Here is a 26,578-nt window from a genome sequence, read left to right as displayed (position 1 = left end):
CGTCGTGTAAGGGGGTCTGTTGCACGTTAAATCCGTCCTGACCAAACATCCTCCCGCTGGTGGGGTGTGGTGTGGAGAGGGGGGGGGGGTACCAGCTCAGGTGTCGTCCTCGTCATCTGACCGCGGTTCAAAATTACAAGGTCCGTCCCAAACTAGCCCTAGTGTTGCTTCAAACGGGACGTTAGTATAACTAAACTAAACTCCTTCACGTTGCAAATCTTTTTGAATTTGAAAAATACATTTTTGGTATTATATCTGTCTGTAAACACGATAACTCAAAAATACTTGGAGCTAGATTTATGAAATATGTTATATGATCTCTATACCAAATTTGTAGATTTCTTTCAAATTTTAAGCCGACTATTTAGAGGAAGTCTGTCTATCCAGTTGTTTTAATTTTAATAAGCATGGTTGTCACAAAACGAAAAGAACTTGATGGGTAAATTTTGGTACACACATTTAACATTTATAGTGTAGATATGTATAAAATTCGAAACAAAATTCGTCAAGGAGTTAGCAGTCTGTTCTTTAACCCTCTGGCTGCGTAATTCTTTAAAATTACTATTTAGATGCGATGATTGTAAATAAGTTCAAATATTTTTCAAAGAAAGTAAACTGATATTATATGTTAGACGATAATAATACAATATAATAAAAATCTGCAATCCTAAAAATAAACACTCTAAACTGCAAAAAACACGGGATGCAACAGACAATGAACTGATTGCCAAATCGTGAGATACGCAGCTGGAGGGTTAATATGCATGTAAACAAGACAATTCAAAAACGCAACGACTTTAATATAAAAAATAATATGATTTTTTGAGTTGTTTCGCAGGATATTTTCGACCATTCTTCTTGTAATACTCTTTTTAAGTGTTCCTTGCCCCTAATATCGTGTTTTTGAACTGATTTTTCTAATTGTGCCCACCAATTTTCACTCGCATTCAAATCTGGAGATTGAGGAGGGGTGTGCAATTGCATTTTACAATTATACAACAACCATAACTTAACTATTTTAGCTGTATGTTTCGGGTCCTTATTTTATTGAAACAGAAAACTTGACCCTAAACCCAAATTCTGGGCACTTCGTTTTAAATTGTTCTTCAACATATCCAAATATTTAATTTTGTCCATGATTCCATCTATGAAAACTAAATTTCCCACTCCTTTTGCAGACGTACAGCCCCATACAAGAAGTAAACCACCTCCATGCTTGACAGAAGGATTGGTGTTTTTAGGAAGAAGTTCAGAATTGGGTTTTCTCCAAACGTAACATCACTACCAAAAACATTGAACTTACTTTCGTCACTGAATATTACTTGATTCCAGAAGTCAGGAGGCTTTGAAATATGACTTTTAGCAAATGAAATTCTTTTCTCTTGATTTACTTTGGAAATGAATGGGTTTTTTTTTCTGGCTACGCGACCATTATAATTTGCTTTTCGAATTACTCTTCGAATTGTTTCTGCAGAAACACACTTTCCAATTATTCTTGAAGTAGATGTATCAATTTTTGTAGCACTCACCTTAGGATTGTTTGCTACCTCTCGAATAACTCTTCTCTTGGTCGTGGCACTGAGGATTTCTTTTCTTTCTCTTCCAAGTTCATTAGCAATTTGTCCCACACATTTTATACTTCTGGATAATTTTTTGAACGCATCCGTGACTGCGTTGAATTTCCCTTGCAGTTTCACGCAGAGATCTACCATCTTCACACAATCGAATAACAAGTTTCCGAATTTCAACATTTGTTGCAATTAGGGATTGCAATATCGGACCAAAATTTCAATACCGGTATTCTATATTTTTTAGATCATAATACCGGGATACCGGTTTTAATACCGGTATTAGAAATTTTTAAAAAAGAAAGTAAACACAGATGTTTCTTTGTTTTATTTGCCGGATTTATTAGAGAGTGTAAATATCACAAAAAATAATTTGTGACTTATAAATTATAACAGTATATAAAGAATCACAAAAAAGTAAAGGAACATCTTATTTATTTAAATCACAAAAAAGTGTAAATATCACTAATCAGTCTGTGGTACTATTACAAATTTTTGAAATGTGATCTTAAAAAACATATTGCATCAACTGCACTGTCATTAAACCTGGAACGTAATTTTGTGCAAAAATTACGAGCCGTCGAAAACGCTCTTTCGGCATCTACGCTAGTTGGTGGTACTGTTAGCAGTGCGCAATACACTTTTTCCAAGTATTTACCTCAAAATCCCTCATCCTTAAATAAATCGATTTCTCGTTGAATGGTTTTGGATATAGCTGATTTCTGTATTGTATTTTGATTAATTGAAATTTTCTTATTTATCGCTAAATCTAATTTTTGTTCAAGAGACAATTCCTTTTCACTATCGACATTAGTGTCAACATAATCTTCGATAACTGAACCGAATTCTTCTGAATGTGTATAGGTTTGTGGGTAAAAAATTTTAATGAACTTAATCAGATCTGAATTGGTTATTTTCTTTTCTTCTTTTTCATTTTCATTTTTAAAACCATTATAATTATGTAAATACCGTAAGACATTTTCTATTTCGGTATGCGTTTCATCTGTTCGATTTTTCAACGTAATATATAATTCTTCAGATAGTGGCGTGTGATGTTCTTTCAGTGAATGCAACACGAAATTTATTGTTGCATGAGCTGTTAATAAATTATCATTTCTCCGACATAATACCTCAATAGACAGAGTTATTGGAAGTAGAGCTGATACAGTTCTCGATATTAAGTCGAATTCACTATCTGAAAAATAAATTTACATGTTTAAGTCGATTATTGCTTTTTGGATTGGATTTCTCAGTTTCAAAAATCGTTCCATCATTAGGAGTAAACTGTTCCAACGTGTTTTAGAATCTAATATTAGCATATATTCTGTTTTATTTTCAGTTAGTATATATTTTAATAATATGTCATTTTTTATAGGGGAACGTTTAAATATCTTAACAATTTTTCGAACTTTATAAATTATAGGAAGCAATTCTTGATGGGTTAATATTTCCTCCTCATTAGCAATATCTTCTTCAACCATTACATTGTTATTATCTTCATTGTCAATATCACTCTCACTCTTACTCTCTTCAAAGTTGAAATCTGAAGTTTCTATATCCACAGTATTTGGATTCTTCTGTTCTTTATTTTTTTGGTATAATACGTCTATTACTCCTAATTGAATTCCATGAGCATAGCACAATTGCTGATTTGCACCAATCAACTTTCAAACTTTTTCAAAACTGTTGCTCCTTCAGTCGTTATCGATAAAATATCTTCTTTCAGGGATAATCCATGTTTTGCTAATTTAGATTTAAGCCATTAATTAGCTAATTAATTTCGCCCGTTAGGGAAACACAAAAACTAAAACGTATACTATTTTGCTATGTTGGCGATTCCTGAACATATAGTGGAGTCAATTTTAAAAATTTCTAGTAAATACCGAAAAAACGGTATTTAAGCTTCGAATACCGGTATTACAAAATTGTACAAATGGCTCAAAACACCGGTATTCGGTATCCCGGTATTGCAATCCCTAGTTGCAACGATTCATTTCTGGAGCTCGTTATGGTAACCAAAACGTTTGTTTCCGCTTGGAAATGAATGATTGCCAATTAAAGTAACAAAACTGTTTTACTTATTCATTTGAAAATAAATAGTGGTAGTCAAGTCGCATATTTTATAAGGTGTATACTCAATTTTGTGACTTTGAAATTTGCAACTTTGACGTAAAAATTACTGTAATAAAAATATTATTGATTCCTCCGTTTGGTTTTTTAGCGTAATACTTTTGTTAATGTATATTTTGTCGTTCTTATAATATTAGCCATAAATAGGAATGTTAAGATCAAAAAGAATAAAATTAAAGAAGAAAGAGTATAGTGTATACTCAATTTGGGGAGCCACTGTAGGTCCGTCCATTAGTCCGCCCTGTAAAGACCCACGTGTTAAACGCATTTTTTAAAATTATTAGTAGATATGCGATGATACTGAATCTTCAGGACTGGCGCTGAGGGACAAAATTCATGAAATGTATCCATAAACAATGTTGATATGTATATATAACTTTAGTTTCTGCAATAAAAAATTACATAGTAATGTAAATTCAAGGTTTTTGGTAAAAGACAAATAATATAAATGGTTGATATCATTAATTTTCTACTTTTCGACAAGCTGCATGCGAATCGCAATATTTTTTTCGCGGCTTCATTGCTACAATTACTGATTTATTAATGCTGAAACATATTGCGTTATATAAAGCACTGTTTTTCAAGTAAGAGAAAAAAATCCTGTTTATTTATGGCAATCAAACAAACGGCAGTGATCAAGATGAATTATCAGTTTTTTTTTATGGATTTCAGATAGCATTACATAAGATGAGATACCAGTTTAATCAATTTGCATGAACTTCCGTTTTAAAAATAAACGAACTTTAAGCTTTTATGCACCTGCGTCTATTTTTATCTGCCTGATTGGTGGTTCGATAATCGTCTGTGATATTTGAGGTCATTTATGTGAAATCGTGTGGTCTTGATTACCGCACATGACGGCGTTGGTATTTCAAAATTTTTTAATTGAATTGTCCTTCAAATACATTACCTTTATACCATGTTATGTAAGTAACTCAAGGAGTAAAACCAGTCCAGTAGCTAAACTTCATCTATTTGACATGCATTTATCTGGATTTCACTTATTTACAAGACTTCATTTATTTACTTTATCCAGAACTTGTTCGTATAATTTTAATCTTAATACAAACAAAAGTTATTGTGGGAATGTATATTCAATATTTTATAAACAACAGGGCCAAATTCAATCAAATTTTCTACACTTATTATTTAAGACAATAAAAAGAATATTACCAACTTTACAAAATGCTAAGTCTAATTAATTAAATATTCAATTAATTAGAAACTACAGCATGCGGTTTATCCGTAGTAACTTCGAAGCAGGTTATCTCACAAGAAATATGTTTATATCATTTTAAAATTTAAAATTCTGCCTTCTAATTAACATGTTCTACTTTGTGCGGTTTTTTCTTCATTTTTTAAAAATTTTAATAAAAATTGGATAGATGCATCAAATTTTGAAACAAAAAAATTTATAAATATTTCTCTGTTACGCAATGATAAGTTTTTGAATTACTCAATATATTTTTTTGATTTTCTTGTTTTATTTGCTTGAAATTTTTTTTTTAGCTACGCTTTTACTTGATTTTTAAAAGAATTCATACGAAAAATTATTGCCACAACATAATAGTATAATTCTGGAAGAAAATTAATAAATAAAAGCAAACGATTAAATATTTATATCAGAAATAACTGAAGATTTGATTAGTTTTCATTTTTGCTATTAATGGAAAATTAACTATTTAATTTATTATTTCAAAACCATTATTAACATCTTTCTTATGCATCAATATCTGTGAACAAAATTTGAAGTATTTTTATAATAAAATTAATAATATTTTTAAAATAAATATTATTAACTTTATAAAAATTTGCAATAGCCGAAATTTTAAAAATTGTTGTTTCATTTGATATTCTCAGTATAATTAAAAGCGTTTTAGATTACCACAGAAACAAAATGAATTTATGTTTTAAAATATTAAATACAAAAGTAATTTTTACAATAAAAATATAAATCATGAAAATATTTTAATCCCGCACAACGCCGAATATATTATTTAATATAATATATGCTAAAAGTAGAAGCATAAATGAATCAGAGGTTTACTGAAAATTTTTATGCTTTAAATATTTTATCTGTTTCTCCTTGTTTTTAACTATAGTTCTGTAACTAATTTCCATGATGACTACATTAATTTTCATGATAATAAAGCTATTTATAAAAGCAAATATATGTAATTCTATCCGTTACTCTATCATACTGCATAATATCAACGACAATTCAGCATTTTCCTCAATAGTCCAGGACAGGTTTTCACTTTCAGTTAATTTAGTTTAGTTATATTTAAGTTCCATTTTAAAGCAACGTGACGGTTATTTTGGAAGGACTTGGAATATTTTAATCATAGTAGGCGATGATGACGACAATTAACCCTTTCGCGACCGGCGTCTTATATATGCATCACTAGGGAACGTCTCTCACAGCCGGGGGTATCAACCGTTCATTTCTGGAAATCGAACACAGGGGACGGTGATGCATATGTGCATTTTAAACTGGAACAATTTTTAAACGCCACCAGATGGCTCCCTGCGTCCATCACTTTTGAAATAAATATAGTTTAGTATCCTGACCTTCAGTTTGCTCATATTCAGCCTTTGGTATTTTATTCATTAGCTGTTGCGGGGGAGGGGGGTAAGAGTAATGTAAATAAACAGAGATGGGTTGTGTAACTTTTTACTTGATAGAATCATTCGGGTTTCTGATCTCCCACCGAATTCTTTTTTTGTTACTAGTGTGTAACCGTAGCTAGTCTTTTTGAATTTTACCTTCAGTTCTGTTGTATTTTTCGTAGTCTTCGGATACATTTCGCGCACTTCTCTTTTTATAAATTTATGTAAACTACATATTATAAACTTTAAATTTTCCTCAAATATATCTTAGATTTCAGAGTTTCTGAACAAAATTTTATGTACTCTAATATAATAAATATTTATAGCAAAGCATCATTCCATAATAAAAATTTTAATGTGAAATATTGTTCCGAATTATTTTAGTATCCAAAAATTTTCAATGTTCTGAAACTTAATTTTTAATTAAAATGGGAAAATCTGTTGTACTAAAGAGTTCCAAAATCTTGTACTTTTCTAAAAATTAAAAACACACCCTCAAATAAATTTTAAAAAGAAGAAAGCTAATATTTTTCATTAGCTTTTAATAATCTTTAAAAAAACCATTTAAAATTTAATTAAATACTGTGAGAAACAACACAAATAGTTGTTTACAACTAAGAAATACGAAAGGAGCCATTTTGAACACTGAATTTCATTCTCCATAAACCATTAAAGGCAAGTAGTCTGCTTTTGAGCAAATATTTTACTAACAGGAAACCTGAAAACAATTTTCAAATAAAAAAAAAGGTTTTTCCATATTAATAAAGTAAAACGAATATCTTGCTTGAATATCTATTTTTTAGCATATTTTTAATTCAGGTTTCTATACAAATTTTGAACTCCACCATAATACTTGCTTACACTCTATACTCATGTTCAATTGATACATAATTTTAATAAAAACTAAAAATAATTGTTTAATTAATTGACATGAAACTTTCTCTAAAACTTTTTCTATATATTTTAGTATTTGTGAATAAAATTTGAAGGAAATCTTTTAAAAGGTTTGAATTCCTATTGAGTGCACATGCAAAAACACATACACAATTCAAAAATAATGAATAAATTGAGTGAACATTACAATTATCTATTGATAATTATTGAAAAATGGTAAAGAGGTTGGTAACTGGTTTGAGATTTGTTTGCAGATACATACATACAAACATTTTCTTCTATAAGCAGAGATGCTCTTATCTGATTTAAGAATGGAAATAAATATAATTGCTATTATTTTGAACCAGGGAAAAAAAATCGGTATCTTCTATTGCAAATTTCAAGTTATCATATGAGAACGTTATTTTTTTAAAATCACGTGATATCAATCTGACAGAAAAATGCCATGTTCCCAATGACTCATATTTCGCAATCACCAACATTTAGAAAAGAGATGGGTTTTGACTATCTCAAAATCAATCGAATTCTAAAATTTTTTTTTCTTGAGGTCAGATTTTTTTTTCGTGAATAATCAGTTAAAACCGGTTTGAAACAGTGACTATCAGATAACGCATGCATTGATAGTTAGAAAACGATGGTTTCTTCATCTCAAAATCGTTTGAGCTCCAAAACTTAATCTAAAAAATTTTTACCACTTAACTGGTATATTTTTGTTTCGTAAATGCCTTAATATATTTGTCATGCAAATATTCAAAATATGACTATTTTCGAACGTTTTTTTTTTTTAATTGTCCCGAACATAATTATATGGGGCTTGTTTTAAATACACCCTCCCTAACCCTTGCCAAAAATAAGGCTGCCCCGGGTGAGGGTCGAACTCACGACCTTCAGATTACTCCAGGGGGAGTGATTATGAGACTGACGCGCTACCTTCTGCGCTACCGAGGCTTGCAAAGGAATGAAATCGATGGTTTCTTTTGAAGTAAATATTGATTTGTTTCGTTGATGCTATCAGTTATTGCATTGTAGTTTTGCGCGGTTTTTATTCGATTTTCAAATCAAACATAATAGTTATGTATATTAGCAGTTTACCTCTAATGGCAGGAAGAGTTTAGAAATAAAAAAAAATTGAAATCTGCTATCCCAAGTTTCACGTTATCATGTGAGATCCTTATTTTAAAGTCACGTGATGTCAATCCGACAGAGAAACATCACGTTCTGACATGATTTATATTTCGCAATCACCAACATTTAGAAAAGCGTTGGTTTTTGACTATCTCAAAATCGTTCGAACTGCAAAACTTTATCTCGAACCCAGTGTTTTTTTTTCCATTTTATTTTATTTAGTGTTTTTATTTTTACGAAAATCCGGTTTGGAATGATCGTGTGACGACTGTATTGCGCAATCGACACTTTTTATAAAATATATGAGTTTTTTTCCATACTCAAAATCGTTCGAGCTCCAAAACTTTTTTTGCCAGATAGAAAAATGGAAAAAATTATATATATATATATATATATATAACTTTCGATAGCCCCCCCCCTCTTCACTGTTCCGCGTTCATTTCCGTTTCCTACTTCGGACGATAACTTCTTACGACCCTGCCCTATATTGACCAGACATTAGAATCGGGTACATGGTGGACATTCGCGCTACATTGTAACCTTTTGTTGGCGATATGTCGCCAAATGTGACAACCTTATTTTTCATTTTTTAATAATCTTAAAAGCGAAAAATTGAGGCCTCAAATGCGATAAATCGCCAACTTTCTGATCTTGCATTTGAGGCTTCAAAAACCTCAAACCAAAATAACATCATGCCCTCACGTGATTAAAAAAAAAGTTAAAAAATAAGCATACTATAACTAATTAAGTGGTATATAAATAATCTTCTGGTGAATATTTTTCAGCATTTTGCTGATAGTTTGCTCAAAGCCTGGATCATCTTGGTGAAGGAAAGAAAATTTATCTATTAATCAAAAAGGGTCAGATATCGTGATAAAGCAGTTTATGTAAATTCTGATTGCCTATTATCATATTTAAAGAAATTGTTCTTGATGATAGCAAAATTGTTTGATTGTTCTTGATAATAGCAAGGCAAAATTTCAGTCTTTCCAAAGTAATCCGAAAAGACCAAAATTTTATCTAAAAACTCTTATATCACAATTGTGCCAAGATTTTGATGATGTCAACATTTACTAGGACTTGGTGGAAAAAACATTTTTCATTTTAGAGACTTTTTTATCAAATACAGTTGTCACTCAAAGTGAAATTTTGAATAATTGATTAAAACACATAAAAGAAATAAAAAATATAACATATTATAATTCTTTTTTATTTAAATAATATAACAATATTTTTTTTCATTTCAGTAACATGTATACTTTTTGTTGATAAATATGTTTTATTTACAATTCACTTCATAATAAATTGCAATTCTTTTAACTGTTGTCTTATGCAATTATTTTTAATATAGGAAAATTATTTTATTTCTTAACCTATATCAACATAATTTCATCATAAATAGTACAGTAATAATCGGTTATAATACAATCATTTTCTCACAGTGCTTTTAGAACAATAGTAGAAAAATATTTTGGAATGTTTTAAGCATTATAAAGATTTATAAACATAGCTTGATACAGATGATATTTCAAATAAATAATGATACAATTTAAAAAAAGAAAAAAAAACCATTTAACATTTAAAGAGAGTCGTAGGCCGAGGTCAGAATAACAATCAATAATAAAAAAAATTCCAAGGCAAATAAAAAAAAAAAGAACACAAATGCATTTAAGTTTTATGGGCTAAAATTTTAAGCTCAAACAAAACAAATGAAATAATTTAGAAAAGGGGGGGGGGACCTTTTTTTCTCTTTTAAATATACTTTTCTATAAATATGACTAAAATCTGTAATTAAAAGCAATCTGAAATACAAGCATTCTTCAAAGTTAAAAAAATTCTTATAATATAAAAGAACAAATTTACAGAAATATAGCACAAAAATTACTAATAAACAAATCTTATTCTAAGCTTCAGAATAGAATATGGAATGTTTAAGCGGAAAGATAGACAGCAATTATTAGGAATCTATAACACATACCTTTTTAGCAACTGAAGAACTAAGAAGTACTTATTTTAATGTACTATGAAAAATGTCATGTATTAAAAATGTCATGTATGTCAAAAAATATTACAATATCATATAGTAATTTTAGAAGTTATTCTAAAATTTAAATATTTGATTTAAACAAAATAAGATTTCCAAAGAAAGCGTTTCAAAAAGGAAATCTAAACATACTAAATATTAATATTTCAAAACCAACATATTTAATATTTTATTTTATAAAAATACATCACAAGCTCAAAAGTATAGAGTTTTCCATTTCAGTACTGTACAGTACAATACATTTAGATACAAATTTCAAAAAAGTGAGGGGAAAAAATCTAACAATGTTCATGAACTAATGAAGAAGAAAAGACAAATAACATAGATAAAATCTCCAAACAACTTTTGACTAGAAAATTGTCTTATCCTAGAAAATTCAGCATTTAAAAAAAATCTCAAATTTATAATACTTTAACATTTATTTAACATGATAATAACAGAAAGGTAAGTAATAATCAATAAAGTTATAAAAAAAAACTACAAACCATAAAATTAAAGCAATATTCATAAAGCTAATTTATAAAGTATATAGTTCCTGAGTCAAAAACTATTAAAAGGAAGATAAACACTTTTAAGATATAAAAAAATATTACAAAACATACTTTTAAGTTATACAAAGTCACTTTCTTAAAGAATATAAATTTAAAAAAAAAATAGCAACAAATTTTATATTAAATAAGCAACTAATGAATAACATTTGACTGGGACTTATTATACATAAATTTAATAAACATAGGACAATTTTCCACGCTGCTTCATTTATCACAATGGAACATTCATTCTAATATTGGGATTTCTATTAAGTTTAAAAGAATATATATATATATATATATATAATTCTTTTATACTGTGCTGTTATTTATGACTTGAAGTTAACTAATTTTGGAAGTAAAGTGGAAATGAGATATAATTCTGAAATAAATTTTTAAATTTAATAAATTTAAATATCCACATTAAATAGTACAGTAGATTCTCAGTAAACCAGTTCCTCTCAAAATCCAAAGTTTTTTGAAGGACGAATGATGACTCTTAAGGACAAAACAAATGATCGCATGCAAATGGATGCCAATGACCTTGATGCAACATTAACAATATGCTAATTTTCAGATTTTTAATTACATTTTGTAATATTTATTTATATACTATAATAGTGTATATTTTGCATTGTTTTGTATATAACAAACAGAGATGTTATTAATTTTTTTTTCCAACTGAACTGCTGAGTGTAAGTTGTCTATCAACTTTAAGATATTTTTCAAAATTTTAAGATCTATGATCCAAGATTCTTGTTATTTGCCTTAACATTAAATTTATTTTATATTACAAAAAAAATTAAGACATTGACATTAATGTAGAAATTCGAGTCTAAAATGCAAATTTCGGGCTGTATCTCAGATTTAAAGGTGTTTTTTTTTTAAATTATTTGTTTTAATAATACTTCCATTTTAGAATACAAAATTAAGTTATGCATTAAGGTGGGAGGCAGAATCTGCTATAGAATGGGACATGTTTCAGATTTGAAGATAAAAGTTTTAGTAAAAATAGAAACATTCACAGTACAGTGAATAATAATACTCATATCATAGTCAGTGACAACTCAAGTTTAAAAAAAATATTTATACAGTAAAATGGAGATATCTCATACAAATGTATTTTATTTATTCAAAAAAATGCACATGCACTTTCAGAACAACGCCACCATGTGGCACAAACTTTAACAAGATAAACAGAACTGCAAAGGCACGGAATGAGTATGTGTCTATGGCTCAGAGTTTTGTCAATAATTAGAAATTAATGTAAATGTCTAAGTTTTGCAGCTGCAAGAAATTTAAATGATTTTAAAGTATCAAGAAGAAATTATGACATTAATTAATAAGGCAACACTAATAAAGTCAAAACATCAAAGAAGAATAGAAGTTAAAAATTCATTGTCTGAAAATGTAAGAAACTTAATAAAAATTGTAAAGTTATTGTCATCCTGTTTTATGACGATGACAAGTATAGTTTTATTTGCTATCAATTTCTTATTATTTCAATTATTAAATGTTCTTCCTGATGACTTTATATAAATAGAACATTTTAATTAATAAATTTTTATGCACAAGAACACAACAAAGCAATGATTAGTTCAGTCACTTATAGCAACTCCAACTGTCACTGAATATATAAAAATCTGTTTCACTTTAGAATTTTTAAAGAAAGCTAATTATATACAGAAATACTTTTCTCAACATTGATATATTTTTTATAGCTGAAACAACAATAACCTTAGATGCAAACCCGAGGATTTGTGAGCAAAAAAACATCCTAATGATGCTAAGTTTTTAACAAAAAGCATGAAATATTCTTCATTAAATAAAAATAAAAAATATTTGGCATGGTTAAAACTGCTAAAGCAGCACAACCATATATTCAGAAAATACACATAAGCCACAGACTTAAGTATATAAAGCATTGCATTAAATAGGACTTTGTCAAAAATAAATAATTGGCCTCTTGTGTTAGATAAAATGTCATGAGAGCTAGCTTTTAAGATAACATTATCTTTGTCCCATAGCAAAATTCACAAATACCTGCTCTAATGAAGTCTCCCCTACAGAGTAATCTTCTATATTGAACATTGATTTAGCATTTTCCATCAACCTAAATATTTCTGACCAACTTAAATGTGACCTTGGAATGTGGTATAAAAGTAGATTTTCGTGAGCACTTTTTAAAGTAGCGCTCTCAAAAGTTCTGTCTACAAAAGCTCTCACATCATCCATATCACGTTTCAAAGTATTCATCGTGTCCACGAAACCAGATTGATAATGACCAGATGAACCATCACCAGACCGGACCGTGCTTTTCAGAGGATTCATTTCACCTAGTACCCGTTGACCGATTTTGATCACAAGGGTAAATCCTTCGCCAAATTTGCTCTTCAAATGTTGAGGACTACCTAAGCAACATAGGCGACCATTGACCATAATGACCAAGCGACTACATAAAGCTTCACATTCCTCCATGCTGAAAAAGAATAATATTACAATTGAAACAGAATATTACATCAATTTATAGATAACAAATTTAAAAAAAATTGCAAACATATTGAATGTAAAATATTTAATAATATGCAGAAAAAATACTAAATCAAGAAACTTTCCAATAACTTAGTAAGAAATATTTTGTGGATATTTCAGAATACAGATTCCAATCAGAAGTTATTATGGTCACTGTGCAATTTCAGATTTTCCTTTATGGTTATTAGGTATCATTGATCTGACGTAGGATTACGGGCTTAGACACTTTGTAATCTAAGACGGTGAGCATTATAAGGCCCTTCTCTTAAGAAACTGGTCAATTTATAGTTTCACATTGCAATACATTTTTAATTAAATAAACATATTAATCACTTACTTTACTTTAATTTTTTTATTACAGTTGTTTTGGAAAAATATAAGTGTTTTTATTTATTTATTATGAAAGCACCACATTTATGCTTGCAGTTCTAAACACTTCATATTTATAAACACTAGAATAACTAAGTAAATGGATCGAAACAATCTGACCAATCATATTTGATGAAGTGTTAACATTATTTTATAACTCGTAACAAAATTGTATTTTCTACATATTTATTTGACAACCAATAAATAACATAAAAAAATGGTCACTTCAGGCCTAGAAGCTGTTTGAATGAGAAATCCAAACAACAAATTACCACTTCAATAAGTTCATAAAAAGAAAAGAAAGGGGGAAAAAACCCCTCTTGATTTGAGTGTCAAAGAAAAATTTATAGATTTATGATGAGTTTTCTTTAATTGTGCTAGTAAAACCTATTTAGAATTATGATGAATTAGAAATGTTAACATTGTTGCAATGCACTGAAATACTATATAAACAATCAAAATCAGATACTTTTACTACAAATGTATTTGAATGAAAATAAATATGATAAATGTGCCACTAACAAAATGGACAATGTACAAGTGTGTTAATACAGATCTGGTAAAAGAGAAGACTATAGAACAAATTGTTTCAATCACATTTTAGAAATATAATAAATATTTAAAAACAATTAAATATAGTAATAAGTAGGAAGCCAACATATACACCTATATATTTAAAAAAAACTTTTATTAAAAGTTCCAAAATTAATATTCACCAACATGTATTTATGCTGATAAAAATATATAAATTTATAAGTAATTAGATTTATTGATTTTATTTCATAAATAACTAATCTAGGAAAAATTATTCTGTTTAAAAATTTAAACAGTATATAAGAATTAATATTCGAATGTTAAAAACTGCATATGTCTTATGAAACAAAATCATAGCTTTCAGACCACAGCAATGTATAAAATATCAGCAATATGTAATACAACATATTTTAATTCAATGAAAAACAATTTATTGTATATAGACTTGATAAACCTTTTATGAAAGTAAAATGTGTTATCATATCATTAAACATATAGAAAACTTCTATTTCATACCTATGAGTAGTTAACACAACTGAACGTCCTGCTTGAACCACTTGCAACAATGCATTCCACAAACACCTCCGAGATACAGGATCCATACCTGTAGTAGGTTCATCCAGAAAAATGACTGGTGCATTGCCTAGTAAAGCTATTGCTGTGCTTAATTTTCGTTTGTTACCACCACTGAAATGGAAATTAGAAATAAAATTAAATTTTTCTAGACTCTACATGTACAAAGAAACTATTGCTATTAACAAGTGAACTAATTTTCCGAAATTCATTAATAGTTACTAAATTCCATGTCGACAACAAATTCTGAGTATAAAAGCGATAGTGTATAAACCAAACTTTTTTTTTTTTTTTTAATCATGAAATAAATCTTTGCAAATTGAAATTCGCAGAAAAAATCAATCTACAGATTTCAAAATTTCCCAGATAAAAATATAACACTTTATCACTTTTTTTTTTTTGCATTTAGTTTATACTAGTTGATATATTCAGGATTAAAATACTTTCATATATAATCTATTTTTGTATAAAATATCATAATACACAAAATCATTTTAATATATCTATATTGAAATAAAAGATAAATTAAAGAAAATAGTGGTAGAGTAAATCAAAGTCTTAACATTGTACAGCAAATGGATACCTACAAATTTCCTGAATTGATTATTAAAAAATCATTTGTGTTAATTAGTTGAAATGATAAAAGAAAAACTGCACAAAAATGAAATTGGTATCATTCAAAAGGTAAAGTTTCTACTTTTGTGATGATGGAAAATTTTTGAGGAATAATTTTCTTCTTAGTTTCAGAAGAAAAAAGTAAAAAAATTGGGCAATTTCTCATTGCTTGAAGTGGCTGTAGTCGTCTGTTTAATTTGCTCACAAAGTCTTTACTTTTGTTTTCTCTGTTTAAGTAATTGATTTGTACCTGCTTTTAGACAAAACTAAAACATACCGTTGAAACCAATGAAAACCTGGTAATTAGATATGAATTAAAGTAAAACAGAAAATTAAAGAAATAGTGGCAGAATAGTCAAAGTTAGAAATTTTAAAATGTTTAATCTTTTAAAAATTATTAATAATTGAAAGAAATATTGTACAGAAAATAAATTGATATCACTGATAAATGGCAAAATTTTGAATTTTAAGATGGCATTAAAATTTTTAATAGAAAATTATTTGCATCATACTTCAGAAAAACTGCAAACTTTCAGTTAATTTTTAATTAATTGAATATTTAATTAACTTTTACAGTTTTAAAAGTGAGCAATATTTTTCTATTATCTTAAAGAATAAATATCAATATTGCATGGAAACAGTTCCATTTAAGAGAACATGTAGCATATGTATACTTAATACACATAAATAGTTACGGTGTCTTATTAGAAATTAGTATTCTAACTCAGCTTTTTTTATATTTATTTTTTAAAATTATTACAGATGCAATCTGTGTATTTGGTGATTTCTTCAAAATAATTACTTTGAGCAAATATGCATTCTTGTCATTTTTCATAAAAAGATGTAAATATAGATAACAAGCCTTCTTTGGCCAGGTGCTAGAGAGCTTTTGTCATTTCAATATGAACATTATAGTGAAATCTACTATTTGAATGACAATTCAGACTTTTAATACTAAAATTTTATCCAGGTCACCAATGTAAATCAAGAATTAATTCACCAAGTCAGTATTAAAGAACTAGCTATAAAGACAGAACAAAATTGAAATTTATAAGGAAAATTCTAAGATTTATTACACATAATAAAATATCCAGTAAGTTCATACCTGTAATCTTTCACCTGTTTGTCAATATGTATTTGAAATGAAAGCAGCTCACTCAATGAATTCACTTGATCAGCTATCAAATGTTTTGGTATGCCTCTGAGACAAGAAAACAGAGTAAGTGTTTCTCTTCCAGTTAGCTGATCAATGAGGCCATCAAACTGTGGACAATAACCAATTCGTTTCTGAACCTAAAAAAACAAAACATTATAAAATTCAGCTAAAACTTAAAATTGAGCATTTATAAGCTTGTCTATCTTAAAATACAAATAATTTTAAACTTAGAGCTAGTAAACAGACATCCAAGGCCAGGGTAAGCTTTACAGAGGCTCAGGGGCAATTCAGTTTTGGAGTCATCCTATACCCTTTCCAAATCCAAATATTTTTTTATTGATTTTAATATAACATTGATATAAGAAGTTTTAAAAAACAATTATGAAAAACTAAAACAATAAAACATTTAATTACAGACAGATCATTTTCAGGTGAGTAGATTTCAGTATTTCATTAATAGAAAAAATTTAAATAATTAAAAGACACTTTTACTCATAATGTTAAGAAATATACAAATCTTTTAAAGGATTCTATCTATTCAAATGGAATGTTTACCCAAGTTTTTTACTAGCAAGTCAGTTGATATTTTCAAAACATTGATTAGAAAATTATTTTGAAAATACAGAAAAAAAAAATTAATGAGAATAATGTTATGGAATTTAAATTATTCTTGATTTTAATTCAATATATGTGATTACACAGTAAAGTAATGTATATAGTAAAGAGGAAGCAACTTCTGTTTTTTTCCAATCCTTCTCATTGTGCCTAAGAATGAAATTTAATGGATTCTCCTTGAAACGAATGTTCAGAAATAGATAATAAATATTTAATCAAGTCCAAGAAATACACAAAAAATCAATGTAATACTGTGATAAATAACTTCAGCATAACATAATACACAGTTAAAAGTAAATGATTAACACATTAAAACTTGGAATACATATAGAGAAAGAATTATTAATAATAATAATAATAAGAGCAGCATGATCCTATTATTAGGCTATCCCACTCTAGCTTAAATATCTGGATCAATCTCTTTACACAAATAGGCAATTTCCTCATTAAACAAAGGAGAAAGTATACTACCACATATCACACAAATTGTATTTATTCTTACATATTAATATAACTACTCATTCACAGATATTAAGTTAATGTTTGAACTTTGTCTTTCTAGTTATTTTCTAGTAGAAAAACACATATACTCGATGGTGATTTCAACACTTTAATTGTCAAATGAAGCAAGCAGGTAATGTATTTATAAAGTCCATATGAATCAAAGATGAGTCACATGTTTACATGTATAAGGAATCAGTTGTTTCCTATGTCCTAGCATGATCAAATAATATTTTGTGTTATAGCTGTTAATGTTCTGAAAAGTACACAAGTAAATTGATAAAGAATGGATTGACATATTTATGAACATTTACTATAATAAACAAGATACCCATACATATGAATACTAGTATCTGTATGTCAAATTTATAATTTTGATCGCAACTTACCTTTCTGCTTTCTTTCTTGACATCAAAGCTATCAACATATATTTCACCAGATGTAATAGATGTATCGCCAGTAATCATTTTGAATGTTGAGGTTTTGCCAGCACCATTCAATCCTAGTAATCCAAAGCATTCTCCTTTACGGACTCCGAAAGATAATTTGTTCACAGCAGTGAAATTTCCAAACTGTTTAGTCACTTCTCTGATGACTAAATGGTTGCAAAGGAATAAGTCTGGCAGAGCAATGGATTGGATTTTCAGTCTTTCTGCACGGACGTCATCATCTTCAATATTTTCAACCTCAATTGATTCAGATAAAGTAGGAATGCTTGTTGGAGTGATTTTGTGGCCTTTGATTTTATATCTTAGATACCTGATGAAATTTCTCTCACACAAGACAAGGATATAAGTAAACAGGACTGCCTGAATTGCAAAAAATATCAACTGCTTGCCAATGCCAGGACTTGCAATAGCAAAGTAATTTTCCTCCCATGGAATACAAGTGGAGCCACAATCATCTAAAATATAAAATAATATGATTAAATAACTGGAAATAAAAGTGAATTCATGCACACACATTAATTACTGATAAGATTATTAAGATATTTAAGTATAATTTAAAGTATTTTAATATATATTTCTTTAACAGCCAGTAATCTTTTAAATAACCAAGAAGGAAAATTTTATTTTTCATAGTAAATATATATATAATTTATTTTTCTTTTATTATATGTAATCTTTTATTGTATAGTATTTTTTTATTGCATAGTACTCAGAGTATATATATATATAATATAAACACATATTTTTAAGCAGTTTCATGACCGAAGAGAGAAAGCCGAGCTGCTTTTAAGCAGAAAGCCAAAGAGAAGATCATCTTTAAATTAACATGATTTTGAAAATTTTAAAACTTTGCTTTATTCCATCATGGGAGGCACAATATATACAAGAGAGAAGCGATGGTCAAAAGAAGCGTCCATCTCCATTGCAACACATGAGTAAAAGACAGAAAGATAACGAAATATTTTCCCCAGCGATTTTATATTACGAAATTCGGATAGGGATTTCTTTGACAGGTGTCGATTTAGGTAAGAGAATTTAGACATTTCTGAAAGAATCTTGCTAAGCATTAAGGATTTTTATCCCTTCACTTGAAGTATGAGAAAATGAAGAGACCAGGAGTTTTAAAAATCTCGTGTAGCATTAATTAAATAAAAAAGGTGGAATTGGATCAGGAAATAAGAGACCATTTTAGGATGAAGTTAATATGGCTTAAATTAAGATAAAAATTAGGAAAGTATTTAAGCTTAAATATTTTAATATATATATATATATATATATATATATATACACACACACACACACACACATTGATATACATGGTAGATACAAATTAGTAGGCTGATTTCAAGCCTCAAGAATTTGCAAAACAACTGCATGGAAACATTTCAATGGCAAATTATTAATATTGCATATTGTATCCTAATCTCGTGGACTGATAGCTCTAAGTGTTTCAAGCCTATATCTCAGTGCAATGTTGTAAGAGATTCAATCTTCTTTCTATATAATCGAGATTACTTGTAGCAGTGTTGAGAAAGCAAAATGCTCCTTACAGAGTCATGAAATTCGTTCAATGTGTAAGTAAAAGAAATTTCCATTGACAAATGCAGAAAAATGCCCCAAAAGAGGTCATGTGGAACAGAAGAAATTCCTAGAGAACAGATGTTCAAATAATGAAAGACTGTCACAGAAAAAATTTGTAGGAAAAATGACTATATAATAAACAAGAACATTCTCATGTTTGACTGTACGATTAAGCATAATAAATAATTCATTGTGTCCGATTTCTACCAATCCTGTGTTTTTAAAATATTTCAGATGTCCACCTCCTTCCAATTATATACGAGTGTCATCCAGGACGCAAATTTCCCACATTGCTGAAAGATGGCCCAGCAAAAGGCACGAGACACGAAGGCACAAGCCAGGTGTATTATAGGAGTGTATATTATTATGTCACAGTTGTAACTTTCCAATTACTTGCATTAATATCATTATAGCTTTCATTGTGGTGTTGTGTTGATCCACAACAATGTTTGTAGATGCACGGCAAATTTCACAAAACAATCTGCAGTAGAAGTTTCCATGGGAACTGTCTGATCATTCACCTAATAGTCCCAATCTGGTTCTCAGCGACTCTTATCTGTTCTAGCACTTGAAAAATTTCTGTTCAATCATCCTTTTTCAACAGAAGATATATAAACAAATGTGAGACACTGGTTCCTTTCCATAAGAAACAGACTTCCGTGAAATTGGATTACAAAAACTTATTCCATGATTTGACAAATGTTAAGATTCTAGCATTTTATTATCTTGAGAAGTAGCTGAAATATTGCTACATCATTTGCAATAAATATGTCCAAGTATTTATGTTTTGTTGCTTTTACAGACCATGGGGGAAACATACTTCCAGGATGAGTCTCATCGAATCAATAATATACCAATAAATATAAATGCAATCATAATACTTTCTAGGACAGAAGAAAAACATGCCAGATTTAAAGATTGCCACAAAAGCAAATTAGTAATACATTCATATCATGTTATAATGCCGAAGATCACTTGATCAGGGATGGGAAAGGAAAAAGTAAAAGGCACTTGTATATTAACTGCATGTTAGTGATTGATTGCAATATATCTTGCTTATTGCAACAAGTGATAAATCGTCCCTCTTAAAGATTACCCAAGATGTTGTGTTAGTCTATTATGTTTGGAAATGATATGTAGATATGTATAAAATTCTCCAATGGCATGTAGATTAACCAAAGATACATCAATGGTGCAATTTAGTCAAAAGTGCCAGTGGATTATAATTAATACATATATACCAAAAATATTATGCTTTAGATGCCACTTATTTTATTAATCCACTGCCATTTCCCTCATAGCAATTATAAATAAATGGTTTTTCATTTGTAAACATACATTTTATTTATCCAAACACAAATAAAAAAGAAAAACAGAATACAAGAATATTAAGTTTACCTTTGCAACAAGGTTTGAAAGCCTCAAGAGGAAGGTGGTATCTACAAATTAATTGAACATCATGGTTATTACAGAATTTGTTGAACTGATGGTTTTGGTACAGATTAGCAACAGCCCGCCCCAAATCATAATTTGGAATCAATATAGAGAAAATAAAATCCAGAATTTTAGCAACAGATTTCACACCTATACCAGGAATTTCTAGAATGGTCACTGTTAAAAGAGTTGCAATACCTAAAAGAGGCAAAAAACAAACAATTACAATGTTCATAAACATAATATATGATATAGAAGAAAATATTTATAAATAGCATATAGTCAAGCATTAAGTTCAAAATCAGCACCTAATTAATTAATCCGAGGCATCTGGTGACTTTATTATCACCAATGACAGTAAAAACTATAGGAATTTCAAAATCTGGGAACTGCGGTTATTCACTACAGCAATGGGACAAAGCTCTATGAATAGTAAATAATAAATAAATAAAATAAAAAAGAACTTTTCTTAAATTAATTTTTTAAAAATTAGATCAAATTAACTCTTTATTTGTTTTATATAGACTATTCATAAAAAGTGACAATCTGGAATATTTAACTTTAGAGCAGAGTAATTTTCATCATGTTCATTTTTCAAGTTTGGCATACGAATTTAAAATTGGATTTCTAACCACTTCAATTTTGCCATGTTTTTAGCAAGGCATAATAATAAGCATCCTCTATATCACCACAATCAAATACAATAGTCAAAAATAGCTGGTTCCACTTAAAGAACCATCTGCCTAAATGCTTACAGTTAGATATAGAAATAGTGGTAACCATTTTGCAAAAACAATCAAATACAAGGTGTCTTCTCAAATCATAATCTAATAACTAATTCTAAAATATTAGAAATGAGCATATATTTACAATTGAAAAAATACTTTAAAATGATACAAAAAAAATCATATTTCATGTTTTTCAAGCTAATAAATGTACCATTGAAAAAAATAAATAAATCATGAAGTCTAAATTTTTATACAATTTCCTAGATCTATTTATCATGTTTAGTGAAATAGTCTTAATAGACTAGCATTTTAAATACATAGTCAAACAAGAGTTTTTCTGAGGCTAAAACTGACAAGTTATGAAGCGTTAAATATCACTATTTTAGACCACTTCAATGGTTGTTTCCGGCAAGACATGTCAATGAATGAGCAATATTTGTTTGAAGTAGCTATTGATTCCCTTAAAATAATATATCATAACATGGCCAGTGCAAAAGAATTAAATATTTTGTTTAAAATTATGTTGCACAAAATATATTTTATTAAATATAACTGACTACACTGGGAGATTAAGTAAAAATTTAGACTTCAAAAGTCTTTTAGAAGCAATTTTATTGACTCAAATAGTATAAAATATGGAGCATTTTTCCAACAGAAAGTACATATTTACTTTAAAAATTAGCTGTTGGGCATACTAAATACATTCTACATATTATTAAAAGTAAAAGAATTAATGTGAGTACTTACCAGCTAATATGGTAAAAAGACAAATACGAACATATGCTGTTGATGGAGACATAAATAGAAAAGTGCAGCAATATACAAAAGGTAAGATAGAAAGTCCATGCACCAAGAAAACCACAAATAGACGGCCTATAACAGAAAATAGATATAACTTAATTATTTTTCTCAGACATGAAAGAAAAAGAGAAAAGTGAAGATGAATAATTATTATAATAAATTAAGGTCTATGACTTGGATACACGCAATTATATGAATACTTGATGAAAAATAGACGTTTTAATCAATGTCTACTTTTAATTTATTTCAGTGAATTGAACATCCCAGGATATTTAGTTTTTTAAATAATAAAAATATTATATAATTATATTAAAAAAAATTAAATTCATAAAAAATGTTACTAGCAGAAATTAGATAAAAATTCAAAAAAATATATAAATCCTGAAATATACGATTCTAATTAAATGATTCTTTAAGATAAGCATTCAAAGTCAAGGACTGTTAAGATTTTCGCTTTTACAATCCCTATCATATTCATATTCCTGAAAAAAGTTTGACAAAATTTGCAGCTTTGGAAACAAATAACAAAAAGAATTATTTAGCAATAGCAACAACAAAAATTAAGTAAAAAAAATTATTAAACACATTTTAAATTAACCTTTGGAATCGAGATGAATTTAACTCGACTAAACTGTAATGATAGAATTTTGTAATTGATTTTTCATGTACTTTATGATATGCTAATGATTTAAAATTAGTACACAAATGTATTGTTGATGACAATACATCATTTTTATATTTTAAGAACTTAATTATCAGTTAACAATTAATTTAATTAAATTTTTTGCCCCTTTGATAGCTAATTTGAGAAAAAAAATCAATTTCAAGATTTCACAATATTTACAATAATAAACTATAAATTGAAAAATAACAGGCAAAAAATAATTAAAATAAATATGTTAATAAAAAGTTGTTTTTATCTATTAACTTTATTACATATTTTTTTATTGCATTTGAACACAGAAGAATGTGAAAAAAATTGATCAAATTTATTATCATTTTCTTATTATATTATTATAAATTACTTTATTATTATATTATAATGAATTACTTTCTTGTTATATTACTATAAAGTACCTTGTCCTGCTGCTGAGCTGAAACCTTCAGTACCAAATGCAATGAACACAACAAGAACCAGACAGCATGGAATGAGGTAGTTTAACAAGTCCCACAAAAATGATGCAAACCAGTAGGAGAACAAATTGCCACCACTAACTCTTTGCAAATGCTTTGATCCTGAAGCACGTTCTTTAATAATAAAGACAGCAAAACTGGCAACAAGGAATGACATCCCAAACATAATGTCTTGAGCAATTTGGTAAGATTCTGTCATATCAGTTTGTTGCTCCTGTCCCTAATACAAATTAGAAAAAATCTGTAGTTACTTAGTTAAAAAGAAAAAAAAATATAACAGACTTCTAATTATTTAAATTTAAATTCCAATAAATAACAATAGTATTAGCTGTTTTGGATATTAATTGAAAAGTAGTAAAGAAGCGCAACTACACAGCAAAGCATAATGGATATGATAGAATCTCAGAAGCCATTTTTTTTTTTATATCACCTTCAAAAAAAAATTATGCACACACAATGGCAGTATTTAAGATAATTGCTTTCTTAAAAACAGATTATGTTCTGAAAAGATGACATTGTCAAAGAATATCAAAATAAATAAATAAATTTAAAAAAAGTTCAATTACTTAACTTTTAGCAAGGAAAGAAAAACAAATAATTAAATATTGATTGAAAAAATGCAAATTACTTAATATTTAGAGTGAGAATAAAAAGTACTTTTGCAAATACTGCATAAAAATATCTTTCAGGAATTGCAGAAATTCAGAAAAAATGTCAAGTTAACTAGACTGGCATCATTACAAATAAATTTTGAAATTTAAGACTGAGTTAAAATTACCTTTGTATGATAATCTTCTATAAGTTATCAACAAGAACAGCAACAATAAATTTTGGCTACTTTTCAATTAAATAAAAATTCTAAATCAAAATTTCAAAACATTCCAAGACAAACAAACATTTCCACTCTCCAAAATAAGTTTATGCTAAATTTGAATAGCTCTTGTTGAAATGGCCTGACTTGTGGAATGCCAAAAGGTAGACAGACAATCAAATAGTTTTATTCCAAGTAATTAATCAAGAATTGTACTAATATTCTTTTGTCAAGTAGATGATTTAAAATTAACTAAAAGAAATACTGAAAAATTCATTTTAAGGCAATTGTAAAATATTAAACTGCATGAATGCTGCAGTTTTAGTTTTTTTTAAATGGTACGCATCTTTCTACTGTGTTCAATATAAGTAAAAAAATATTTTAACTAATAAAATAATACTCTAATAAATAATTTGAAGTAAATATTTTTTTCTTACCTTATCTTCAAGTGAGCGTGGCAGTGGGTGATTTATAACTTTAAATGAATATGCATTATTAGACAAGAATTTCAAAATAGCATTATGGACTTCCAGCAAAGCAATTGCAGGTGAATGATAAGCTTGGTTGTTGAACAGAGTAGTAATTAAAGTTTTATTTTTTGGTCCATTAAAATCAAACTTTGCAGCTACCATATTGTGTAAATTATACCTGCCAAGATCTTCAGCAGCTACTTCCAATAGATAACTGGTCAAATTTTGTTTAGTGGAATTGATCTGATATGGCTTGTTAAGCCCAGTAAATTGCGATGAAAAAAAATTTCCAAGCGCTCTAGTTTCATTGAAATTCATATTAACATCATAAGGAACCAAAGAGCCATGGAAAGAATCAATGGATAAAAGCAAAGGAGGTGCATCTTCAGGCTTGGGCAATGTTTTCAGCATCAGAAGAGTTATGATTAGAAAAAATGGAGGTAATATTAACTGCGGAATAGTTAATGTCCAATTACGAACTGTGTGCAGGATACGTTTTTTAAGAAGAGCCTCTAGGTGTTGAAGAAACAATTGAAGTCCAGTATTTCTTTCTTCGTTCTGATAATCGACACTTTGGAGATCAATTTCTGTACCTGCAAGAAATATTATGAATTACATATGCAATCATTTGATAATTCTAACATATGCAAATTTAAATCATTAAGGTTATGCATTACAACAAATTTCCTCCTGCAGCTTTCAAATGCAAATTACAAATGTAAAATAAAGGATCAAACAGTAAGATTTTGAGCTGTCATGTATAAGTAATGCATATTAAATATTAATTCAATATATCTAAATATGCAGAAAATATAACAGTAAATTTAGCATGATTAGTGGCACTTAAAAGGAAATAAAAAGTAATAAAGATAATAAAGCAGATTTACAACCTATAAATTAAAGTTTACATAGAATGTCAATATGTAATTAAGCTAAAAAAAAAAACAACAGTCATATGCTTTATAATCATTTTCTTTCTTTCTAACAGTCACCTACTTTTCATATACTTTTTTAAACAGTCATGTTCTAAATTGATCATATTTCTTTAAATAAAGAAGAAATATGTGTCATAAAGATACTATATTAAAGATACTCTTAAGCATATAGAAATAAACAATTTTCACAAAAATCATCTGCCAATTAACTTATTTAATTATTTGAACAATACATCTCAACTCTCAATAAAAAAAAAATAGTTTTCTAGGATAACAGTCATTCTGATGGATGTTCCTAATTATAGAAATCTGTAGAATTAGTTTAAAATATCAAACACTGAAATATGATTGGCTAGAATCACAATAGAGCCAAGATTTTGCTTCATTTTCATTGTTGTTAAATATTTTGAATTTTATTCATTCATTTGGATAAGAGAGG

General features: G+C 28.2%; 1 protein-coding gene and 1 non-coding gene across 5 annotated transcripts in view; both read right to left on the bottom strand.

Moving 5' to 3' along the window:
- Positions 1 to 8,059: 8,059 nt before the first annotated feature.
- Positions 8,060 to 8,150, bottom strand: Trnam-cau (transfer RNA methionine (anticodon CAU)). Its single transcript is given in 2 exon segments — positions 8,060 to 8,095; positions 8,114 to 8,150. It is a non-coding gene; the product is annotated as a tRNA-Met (tRNA).
- A 3,863-nt stretch (positions 8,151 to 12,013) lies between these two features.
- LOC129987921 (phospholipid-transporting ATPase ABCA3-like) overlaps positions 12,014 to 26,578 on the bottom strand; it is a 60,518-nt gene continuing 45,953 nt past the window's right edge. For all 4 annotated transcript variants that reach the window (XM_056095917.1, XM_056095918.1, XM_056095920.1 and 1 more), the window contains exons 16-23: positions 25,172 to 25,797; positions 23,867 to 24,143; positions 22,736 to 22,861; positions 21,225 to 21,458; positions 18,186 to 18,700; positions 16,630 to 16,817; positions 14,853 to 15,023; positions 12,014 to 13,380 (exon numbers count right to left, since the gene is read on the bottom strand). In XM_056095917.1, the coding sequence (XP_055951892.1) occupies positions 12,912 to 13,380; positions 14,853 to 15,023; positions 16,630 to 16,817; positions 18,186 to 18,700; positions 21,225 to 21,458; positions 22,736 to 22,861; positions 23,867 to 24,143; positions 25,172 to 25,797 (2,606 nt within the window). In that variant the 3' untranslated portion in view covers positions 12,014 to 12,911. The remainder of the gene's footprint in view (positions 13,381 to 14,852; positions 15,024 to 16,629; positions 16,818 to 18,185; positions 18,701 to 21,224; positions 21,459 to 22,735; positions 22,862 to 23,866; positions 24,144 to 25,171; positions 25,798 to 26,578) is intronic.

Source organism: Argiope bruennichi, chromosome 10, assembly GCF_947563725.1.
Source record: "Argiope bruennichi chromosome 10, qqArgBrue1.1, whole genome shotgun sequence".
In the NCBI taxonomy this organism is placed as follows: Eukaryota; Metazoa; Arthropoda; class Arachnida; order Araneae; family Araneidae; genus Argiope; species Argiope bruennichi.
The sequence above is the reverse complement of the archived record's forward strand: the minus strand, read 5'-3'. Positions and strand labels throughout refer to the sequence as shown.